The sequence below is a fragment of the Salvelinus namaycush genome, unplaced genomic scaffold (genome assembly GCF_016432855.1).
Source record: "Salvelinus namaycush isolate Seneca unplaced genomic scaffold, SaNama_1.0 Scaffold1089, whole genome shotgun sequence".
In the NCBI taxonomy this organism is placed as follows: domain Eukaryota; kingdom Metazoa; phylum Chordata; class Actinopteri; order Salmoniformes; family Salmonidae; genus Salvelinus; species Salvelinus namaycush.
This window is the reverse complement of record NW_024057774.1, coordinates 63,969-74,542: the sequence shown is the minus strand read 5'-3', so window position 1 is coordinate 74,542 and position 10,574 is coordinate 63,969. Positions and strand designations below refer to the sequence as shown.

The following is a 10,574-nucleotide window of genomic DNA, read 5'->3' as shown; positions in this document are numbered from 1 at the left end:
TACTCATATAACAAGGGGTTTTCTACCATGTAGTACTCATATAACAAGGGGTTTTCTACCATGTAGTACTCATATAACAAGGGGTCTTCTACCATGTAGTACTCATATAACAAGGGTTTTCTACCATGTAGTACTCATATAACAAGGGGTTTTCTACCATGTAGTACTCATATAACAAGGGGTTTTCTACCATGTAGTACTCATATAACAAGGGGTTTTCTACCATGTAGTACTCATATAACAAGGGGTTTTCTACCATGTAGTACTCATATAACAAGGGGTTTTCTACCATGTAGTACTCATATAACAAGGGGTTTTCTACCATGTAGTACTCATATAACAAGGGGTTTTCTACCATGTAGTACTCATATAACAAGGGGTTTTCTACCATGTAGTACTCATATAACAAGGGGTTTTCTACCATGTAGTACTCATATAACAAGGGGTTTTCTACCATGTAGTACTCATATAACAAGGGGTTTTCTACCATGTAGTACTCATATAACAAGGGGTTTTCTACCATGTAGTACTCATATAACAAGGGGTTTACTACCATGTAGTACTCATATAACAAGGGGTTTTCTACCATGTAGTACTCATATAACAAGGGGTTTTCTACCACCGTATTACTCATATAACAAGGGGTTTTCTACCATGTAGTACTCATATAACAAGGGGTCTTCTACCATGTAGTACTCATATAACAAGGGGTTTTCTACCATGTAGTACTCATATAACAAGGGGTTTACTACCATGTAGTACTCATATAACAAGGGGTTTTCTACCATGTAGTACTCATATAACAAGGGGTTTTCTACCATGTAGTACTCATATAACAAGGGGTTTTCTACCACCGTATTACTCATATAACAAGGGGTTTTCTACCATGTAGTACTCATATAACAAGGGGTTTTCTACCATGTAGTACTCATATAACAAGGGGTTTTCTACCATGTAGTACTCATATAACAAGGGGTTTTCTACCATGTAGTACTCATATAACAAGGGGTTTTCTACCATGTAGTACTCATATAACAAGGGGTTTTCTACCATGTAGTACTCATATAACAAGGGATTTCTACCATGTAGTACTAATGTAACAAGAGTTTTCTTTTGTTAAATGTCCCTGTAAAAAGTTAAGGTAGTACTCGCTTTTGTATTCATTCATTTTTATTACACACAAAAATGTGTATTTCCTTCTACACCCTGGAGTGTAACATGTTATCATTTAATATGTATCTATAAAGGGTCTTATACATTACTCTGTTGTATACTAGTACAGTCCCCAATAAATATCCTCACAACTATCACTTCATAATCACATCTGTTTGTCCACTTTGTCTGATGAGCAGAGTTCAGAGTTACCGTAAAATGTCTATTAAAAATTTTGTATGAAAATCTTTTCTTCGATCAAACTGATAGACTTGTCCGTCAGCATCGCCTCACTGTTCACAAACCTGTACCCAAACAGTTTCATTGTGGGTCCACAAACTCTCTGCACCACCTGGGCCAGTTTGTACGGTATGCTGAACCTCCATTTCTCTACTTGCTCGGAGGAGTTCTTCTGTGTTGAATAAACCCCACTCGCCTCATTGGAAGCCTGGGTGTTCTTTAGTACCCAGTCCTTCACCTGCGGAGTGAACGGGATCCCCGTGAACTTGTACATCTCCGCTGCCTTCCTCATAGGGAATCTGGCGATGTCCTCGTAACGTACTAGCATGTACCTCCGCCTCAGCCACGACGGCTGTCTCAGGCCAACCTCCGCAGACATCCTGATGTTGTCGCAGTTCCCTTTCAGCTTCCTCACCTCGTCGTCGTCAACGGGCACGTCTCCGTCCACGGCCCACTTCTTCCAGTTGTTGTACTTGGCGGAGAAGGCCACCATGCGGGAGGCCAGAACCGCCCGGGGGTCCCTCACCAGCTGGATGAACTTGATATCCAGACGAGGGTCCTCAGCGAGGGGTCTCAGGGTCTCCAGCTGACGCACCCGGACGGATTTAATGGCCCTGTGCTCCTTCTGCTGGCATGACTCGGACGCCATGGTCAGGTTGAGGGGACCACACTTCCTGGTCCGGCAATGGTAGCGTTCAAAGACTTTCTTAACGAACGGGCTACAGACGGACTCCTCACAGAGAGAGCTGCTAGATTCTCTCCTGAACAGGGCTGAGGTGACGTGGTCGACAGGAAGTGGGTCAATAAAGCTCTCCAGAGGGGTGAAGTCACACAGGAAGAGCCCCTGGAGGACTTCCCGGTAGGCCCGGGCGGCGGCTGTGGCGTTGGTCCCGCCGCCCTCTAACGTCAGCGACCTCTCGACGTGCCACAGCGGCTCGAACAGGTAGAACATGTTCTCTCCCTGCTGGTTGAAGAACTCGCCCACGAAGGAGGAGCCTGTCCGCGTGGTGGCCAATAGGAGGATGTGTTTTCTGTTTCCTGCTGACCCCATGACGTCTGACCTACAATACAGTACAAAATACAAAACTTTATTGTCCAATGTCAATCAGATCGGATACATTATTTTAACGTTATTCCAAACCACTTGGCCATCACACATACAAATACTGATGAGGAGTGGGGACACCATTATGCTAGCTTCAGGAATGTCTTTACTGAGATCAAACATGATTAGTTACACACAGCATTATAGGTACTGTAGTATCAATCAATCACATATATTTTATGAATCCCTTTTTACATCAGCAGTTGTCACAAAGTGCTTTTCAGAAACCCAGTCTAAGAAACCAGAGAGCAAGCAACGCAGAGACAGAAGCACAGTGTCTAGGAAAAACTCCCTGGAAGGCAGGAACCTAGAAAGAAACCTAGAGGAACCAGGCTCTGAATGGTGGCCAGTCCCCTCCTGACTGTACTGGGTAGAGAGTAACCAGGCTCTGAAGGGTGACCAGTCCTCTCCTGACTGTACTGGGTAGAGAGGAACCAGGCTCTGAGGGGTGGCCAGTCCTCTCCTGGCTGTACTGGGTAGAGAGGAACCAGGCTCTGAGGGGTGGCCAGTCCTCTCCTGACTGTACTGGGTAGAGAGGAACCAGGCTCTGAGGGATGGCCAGTCCTCTCCTGGCTGTACTGGATAGAGAGGAACCAGGCTCTGAGGGGTGGCCAGTCCTCTCCTGGCTGTACTGGGTAGAGAGGAACCAGGCTCTGAGGGCTGGCCAGTCCTCTCCTGGCTGTACTGGGTAGAGAGGAACCAGGCTCTGAGGGGTGGCCAGTCCTCTCCTGGCTGTTCTGGGTAGAGAGGAACCAGGCTCTGAGGGGTGGCCAGTCCTCTCCTGACTGTACTGGGTAGAGAGGAACCAGGCTCTGAGGGGTGGCCAGTCCTCTCCTGGCTGTTCTGGGTAGAGAGGAACTAGGCTCTGAAGGGTGGCCAGTCCTCTCCTGGCTGTACTGGGTAGAGAGGAACCAGGTTCTGAGGGGTGACCAGTCCTCTCCTGGCTGTACTGGGTAGAGAGGAACCAGGCTCTGAGGGGTGACCAGTCCTCTCCTGGCCTTATTGGGTAGAGAGGAACCAGGCTCTGAGGGGTGACCAGTCCTCTCCTGACTGTACTGGGTAGAGAGGAACCAGGCTCTGAGGGGTGGCCAGTCCTCTCCTGACTGTACTGGGTAGAGAGGAACCAGGCTCTGAGGGGTGACCAGTCCTCTCCTGGCTGTACTGGGTAGAGAGTAACCAGGCTCTGAGGGGTGGCCAGTCCTCTCCTGATTGTACTGGGTAGAGAGGAACCAGGCTCTGGGGGGTGGCCAGTCCTCTCCTGACTGTACTGGGTAGAGAGGAACCAGTCTCTGAGGGGTGGCCAGTCCTCTCCTGACTGTACTGGGTAGAGAGGAACCAGTCTCTGAGGGGTGGCCAGTCCTCTCCTGACTGTACTGGGTAAAGAGTAACCCGGCTCTGAGGGGTGGCCAGTCCTCTCCTGACTGTACTGGGTAGAGAGGAACCAGGCTCTGAGGGGTGGCCAGTCCTCTCCTGGCTGTTCTGGGTAGAGAGGAACCAGGCTCTGAGGGGTGGCCAGTCCTCTCCTGACTGTACTGGGTAGAGAGGAACCAGGCTCTGAGGGGTGACCAGTCCTCTCCTGACTGTACTGGGTAGAGAGGAACCAGGCTCTGAGGGGTGGCCAGTCCTCTCCTGACTGTACTGGGTAGAGAGGAACCAGGCTCTGAGGGGTGACCAGTCCTCTCCTGACTGTACTGGGTAGAGAGGAACCAGGCTCTGAGGGGTGGCCAGTCCTCTCCTGACTGTACTGGGTAGAGAGGAACCAGGCTCTGAGGGGTGACCAGTCCTCTCCTGACTGTACTGGGTAGAGAGGAACCAGGCTCTGAGGGGTGACCAGTCCTCTCCTGACTGTACTGGGTAGAGAGGAACCAGGCTCTGGGGGGTGGCCAGTCCTCTCCTGACTGTACTGGGTAGAGAGGAACCAGTCTCTGAGGGGTGGCCAGTCCTCTCCTGACTGTACTGGGTAGAGAGGAACCAGTCTCTGAGGGGTGGCCAGTCCTCTCCTGACTGTACTGGGTAAAGAATAACCAGGCTCTGAGGGGTGGCCAGTCCTCTCCTGACTGTACTGGGTAGAGAGGAACCAGGCTCTGAGGGGTGGCCAGTCCTCTCCTGGCTGTTCTGGGTAGAGAGGAACCAGGCTCTGAGGGGTGGCCAGTCCTCTCCTGACTGTACTGGGTAGAGAGGAACCAGGCTCTGAGGGGTGACCAGTCCTCTCCTGGCTGTACTGGGTAGAGAGGAACCAGGCTCTGAGGTGTGACCAGTCCTCTTCTGGCTGTACTGGGTAGAGAGTAACCAGGCTCTGAGGGGTGGCCAGTCCTCTCCTGGCTGTACTGGGTAGAGAGGAACCAGGCTCTGAGGGGTGACCAGTCCTCTCCTGGCTGTACTGGGTAGAGAGGAACCAGGCTCTGAGGGGTGACCAGTCCTCTCCTGACTGTACTGGGTAGAGAGGAACCAGGCTCTGAGGGGTGGCCAGTCCTCTCCTGACTGTACTGGGTAGAGAGGAACCAGTCTCTGAGGGGTGGCCAGTCCTCTCCTGGCTGTACTGGGTAGAGAGGAACCAGGCTCTGAGGGGTGACCAGTCCTCTCCTGGCTGTACTGGGTAGAGAGGAACCAGGCTCTGAGGGGTGACCAGTCCTCTTCTGGCTGTACTGGGTAGAGAGTAACCAGGCTCTGAGGGGTGGCCAGTCCTCTCCTGGCTGTACTGGGTAGAGAGGAACCAGGCTCTGAGGGGTGACCAGTCCTCTCCTGACTGTACTGGGTAGAGAGGAACCAGGCTCTGAGGGGTGACCAGTCCTCTCCTGGCTGTACTGGGTAGAGAGGAACCAGGCTCTGAGGGGTGGCCAGTCCTCTCCTGACTGTACTGGGTAAAGAGGAACCAGGCTCTGAGGGGTGACCAGTCCTCTTCTGGCTGTACTGGGTAGAGAGTAACCAGGCTCTGAGGGGTGGCCAGTCCTCTCCTGGCTGTACTGGGTAGAGAGGAACCAGGCTCTGAGGGGTGACCAGTCCTCTCCTGACTGTACTGGGTAGAGAGGAACCAGGCTCTGAGGGGTGACCAGTCCTCTCCTGGCTGTACTGGGTAGAGAGTAACCAGGCTCTGAGGGGTGGCCAGTCCTCTCCTGACTGTACTGGGTAGAGAGGAACCAGGCTCTGAGGGGTGACCAGTCCTCTCCTGGCTGTACTGGGTAGAGAGGAACCAGGCTCTGAGTGGTGGCCAGTCCTCTCCTGGCTGTACTGGGTAGAGAGGAACCAGGCTCTGAGGGATGGCCAGTCCTCTCCTGGCTGTACTGGATAGAGAGGAACCAGGCTCTGAGGGGTGGCCAGTCCTCTCCTGGCTGTACTGGGTAGAGAGGAACCAGGCTCTGAGGGGTGGCCAGTCCTCTCCTGGCTGTACTGGGTAGAGAGGAACCAGGCTCTGAGGGGTGGCCAGTCCTCTCCTGACTGTACTGGGTAGAGAGGAACCAGGCTCTGAGGGGTGACCAGTCCTCTCCTGACTGTACTGGGTAGAGAGGAACCAGGCTCTGAGGGGTGACCAGTCCTCTCCTGACTGTACTGGGTAGAGAGGAACCAGGCTCTGAGGGATGGCCAGTCCTCTCCCAACTGTACTGGGTAGAGAGGAACCAGGCTCTGAGGGGTGGCCAGTCCTCTCCTGACTGTACTGGGTAGAGAGGAACCAGGCTCTGAGGGGTGACCAGTCCTCTTCTGGCTGTACTGGGTAGAGAGGAACCAGGCTCTGAGGGGTGACCAGTCCTCTCCTGACTGTACTGGGTAGAGAGGAACCAGGCTCTGAGGGGTGGCCAGTCCTCTCCTGACTGTACTGGGTAAAGAGGAACCAGGCTCTGAGGGGTGACCAGTCCTCTCCTGACTGTACTGGGTAGAGAGGAACCAGGCTCTGAGGGGTGACCAGTCCTCTTCTGGCTGTACTGGGTAGAGAGGAACCAGGCTCTGAGGGGTGACCAGTCCTCTCCTGACTGTACTGGGTAGAGAGGAACCAGGCTCTGAGGGGTGGCCAGTCCTCTCCTGACTGTACTGGGTAGAGAGGAACCAGGCTCTGAGGGGTGACCAGTCCTCTCCTGGCTGTACTGGGTAGAGAGGAACCAGGCTCTGAGGGGTGACCAGTCCTCTCCTGACTGTACTGGGTAGAGAGGAACCAGGCTCTGAGGGGTGGCCAGTCCTCTCCTGACTGTACTGGGTAGAGAGGAACCAGTCTCTGAGGGGTGGCCAGTCCTCTCCTGGCTGTACTGGGTAGAGAGGAACCAGGCTCTGAGGGGTGACCAGTCCTCTCCTGGCTGTACTGGGTAGAGAGGAACCAGGCTCTGAGGGGTGACCAGTCCTCTTCTGGCTGTACTGGGTAGAGAGTAACCAGGCTCTGAGGGGTGGCCAGTCCTCTCCTGGCTGTACTGGGTAGAGAGGAACCAGGCTCTGAGGGGTGACCAGTCCTCTCCTGACTGTACTGGGTAGAGAGGAACCAGGCTCTGAGGGGTGACCAGTCCTCTCCTGGCTGTACTGGGTAGAGAGGAACCAGGCTCTGAGGGGTGGCCAGTCCTCTCCTGGCTGTACTGGGTAGAGAGGAACCAGGCTCTGATGGGTGGCCAGTCCTCTCCTGGTTGTACTGGGTAGAGAGGAACCAGGCTCTGAGGGGTGGCCAGTCCTCTCCTGACTGTACTGGGTAGAGAGGAACCAGGCTCTGAGGGGTGACCAGTCCTCTCCTGACTGTACTGGGTAGAGAGGAACCAGGCTCTGAGGGGTGACCAGTCCTCTCCTGACTGTACTGGGTAGAGAGGAACCAGGCTCTGAGGGATGGCCAGTCCTCTCCCAACTGTACTGGGTAGAGAGGAACCAGGCTCTGAGGGGTGGCCAGTCCTCTCCTGACTGTACTGGGTAGAGAGGAACCAGGCTCTGAGGGGTGACCAGTCCTCTTCTGGCTGTACTGGGTAGAGAGGAACCAGGCTCTGAGGGGTGACCAGTCCTCTCCTGACTGTACTGGGTAGAGAGGAACCAGGCTCTGAGGGGTGGCCAGTCCTCTCCTGACTGTACTGGGTAAAGAGGAACCAGGCTCTGAGGGGTGACCAGTCCTCTCCTGACTGTACTGGGTAGAGAGGAACCAGGCTCTGAGGGGTGACCAGTCCTCTTCTGGCTGTACTGGGTAGAGAGGAACCAGGCTCTGAGGGGTGACCAGTCCTCTCCTGACTGTACTGGGTAGAGAGGAACCAGGCTCTGAGGGGTGGCCAGTCCTCTCCTGACTGTACTGGGTAGAGAGGAACCAGGCTCTGAGGGATGACCAGTCCTCTCCTGACTGTACTGGGTAAAGAGGAACCAGGCTCTGAGTGGTGACCAGTCCTCTCCTGACTGTACTGGGTAGAGAGGAACCAGGCTCTGAGGGGTGACCAGTCCTCTCCTGACTGTACTGGGTAAAGAGGAACCAGGCTCTGAGGGGTGACCAGTCCTCTCCTGACTGTACTGGGTAGAGAGGAACCAGGCTCTGAGGGGTGACCAGTCCTCTCCTGACTGTACTGGGTAGAGAGGAACCAGTCTCTGAGGGATGGCCAGTCCTCTCCTGACTGTACTGGGTAGAGAGGAACCAGGCTCTGAGGGGTGACCAGTCCTCTCCTGACTGTACTGGGTAGAGAGGAACCAGGCTCTGAGGGGTGACCAGTCCTCTCCTGACTGTACTGGGTAGAGAGGAACCAGTCTCTGAGGGATGGCCAGTCCTCTCCTGGCTGTACTGGGTAGAGAGGAACCAGGCTCTGAGGGATGACCAGTCCTCTCCTGACTGTACTGGGTAGAGAGGAACCAGGCTCTGAGTGGTGGCCAGTCCTCTCCTGACTGTACTGGGTAGAGAGGAACCAGGCTCTGAGGGGTGACCAGTCCTCTCCTGACTGTACTGGGTAGAGAGGAACCAGGCTCTGAGTGGTGGCCAGTCCTCTCCTGACTGTACTGGGTAGAGAGGAACCAGGCTCTGAGGGGTGACCAGTCCTCTCCTGACTGTACTGGGTAGAGAGGAACCAGGCTCTGAGGGATGACCAGTCCTCTCCTGGCTGTACAGGATGTAGATTTAAGAGTGCATGTGGCCATTAAGGCCAGACTGTTTGTCTTACTGTATGATAAATAGTATATCATGATACACACACAGACCTCTGCTCGGTGTAGTTCTCCAGGCGTCTCTTCATGAGGGTGAAGACAGGGTCCAGCTTGCTCAGGGTAGTGAAGGAGGAGTCGTTCAACTTCAGGAGACCCAGGGCTGAGGCTGGGGCAGAGTTACTGGGCTGGAGGGGTGTCTGGGGGGTCTGCTTTGGGGTGAGCTTGTCTGAAACCCTACAAGACAGGGTTGGCAGTGTTAAACAACATGTTTTATAGTTTTACAAGACCATCTTATCCACAGACAGTGGAATCAATTAAAGTCAGTAAACAATCAATGCAATTGAAATCGAGACAACATGCCTACTTCATCCAATCAGACTACTTGGAAAACACAGCATGACACTTGATACCGCTTTGTGAGTAGCTGAAACGAATGTCCCAAACACACCGCTCTGAATAATGGTGAGTCTGTTCCAATCTGAGGGAGATCAGTACAGACAGACAGGCCTAATGCACACACACACAAACACACACACAAACACTCTCTCTGTTGATCATGGAGATGGGCTGAGGTTTACCGTGAGATAATGTTGTTTTCCTTCTCAATGATGACCAGTGCCACAATGAAGACAAGGGAGATTGTGTATTTCATCCTCATTCTGTGATGTAGCTGTGTCGGGATCTGCTGCTGTCACGGAATGTCTTCTTAATAGCTTCTGCCAATCTTCTTCTCTCCTCCAGACTCCCGCTGCCTATTCAAAGAGTCCTCCAGTTGTTCGTTGTTGTATTTTCCATCGTCTACACGGCTGCTTCATTCTGCAAAATGAGATTAGCATTACTAAACTGTCAGTCACACTTTCACGCTACAGTACTGTAAAAAAGAACACAATCCTTAAAAACAACTTAAACTGTTATAGTATAGAGGAATTCAATTGTTATAGTATAGATGACTTAAATTGTTATAATATAAATGACTAACATTGTAATAGTATAGATGACTTAAATTGTTATAGTAACGTTTACATAAATTGTTATAGTATAGTTGTGTTAGATTAAATCTTCTGAAAACTAATCTGTTGATAACCAGTCAAATAGAGGAGAAAGTATCACAGGTTCCACATACAGTATGCTATAGTATAGCTTGATGTAAACGTATCAGTGCCTTGTCGCTTAGTCAGCATGTTGGTGGTTTGAGGTGGGAGTTTAATAGCTGTGTTTATGGGTCATTCTAGCTTCCCGTCAACTGGAGTAGGACCCATTTTCGGAGACGATAATATCATTTCATACCACAGTGGTGTAAGAATAGAAAGCGTCAGAGTGGTTTCACAGGGGGAATTTAATCTGCTACTTCCCTTGGGTCTGCCTGTGTTTTCTTTAGGGCTACAGGGGGATTTCAAGAACCCAAGCACAATGTTAGTGTTGAAAGCTGGTGTCCCTCTAGAGATAAAACAATGTTTGCTCAGACTGAGCCTCTCTCTGTCTATCAATCTCTCTGTCTTAAACCAATTACAATAATATTTAATATTGCATATAGGTCGATCGTATTGCATCTACATGGCCATAATAGCATAAGAATGTGTTGTAACATGACCCATACACAGAGGAACAAAATATCTAGGCTTTGAATGCAACCAATACTGTCAAACATTACATGGCCAAAGGTATGTGGACCCCTGCTCGTTGAACATCTCATTCCAAAATCATCGACAAACCATTTCTGTATGGACCTCGCTCTGTGCACGGGGGCATTGTTAATACTGAAACAGCCGTTGTTGCTCCTACACATTTCCACTTCACAATAACAGCGCTTACAGTTGACCGGGGCAGCTCTAGCATGGCAGAAAGTCACTGAGCTCTTCAGTATGGGCCATTCTACGGCCAATGTTTGTCTATGGAGATTGCATGGTTGTGTGCTCGAGTTTATACACCTGTCAGCAACGGGTGTGGCTGAAATAGCCTAATCCACATACTGTTGGCCATGTAATGTATGTCACCAAGGTAC

The 10,574-nt window shown here is 51.8% G+C and overlaps 1 protein-coding gene across 1 annotated transcript; it reads right to left on the bottom strand.

Moving 5' to 3' along the window:
• Positions 1-1,271: 1,271 nt before the first annotated feature.
• LOC120035675 (carbohydrate sulfotransferase 3-like) lies at positions 1,272-9,294 on the bottom strand. The gene is made up of 3 exons (XM_038982243.1): positions 9,151-9,294; positions 8,619-8,806; positions 1,272-2,448 (listed from the first exon to the last, which is right to left on the bottom strand). Exons 1-3 carry the CDS (start codon positions 9,228-9,230, stop codon positions 1,379-1,381), a joined length of 1,338 nt encoding a protein of 445 aa, XP_038838171.1. The 5' UTR covers positions 9,231-9,294; the 3' UTR covers positions 1,272-1,378.
• Between the last annotated feature and the right edge of the window lie 1,280 nt (positions 9,295-10,574).

What these genes read in the sequence shown, in the direction of transcription:
- LOC120035675 (XM_038982243.1), bottom strand. Translation starts at nt 9,230, where the DNA reads ATGAGGATGAAATACACAATCTCCCTTGTCTTCATTGTGGCACTGGTC. An exon ending in GAAAACAACATTATCTCACG is followed by an intron (nt 8,807 to 9,150) that starts GTAAACCTCAGC and finishes CCTGTCTTGTAG; the next exon opens with GGTTTCAGACAAGCTCACCC. An exon ending in CACCGAGCAGAGGTCTGTGT is followed by an intron (nt 2,449 to 8,618) that starts GTGTATCATGAT and finishes ATTGTAGGTCAG; the next exon opens with ACGTCATGGGGTCAGCAGGA.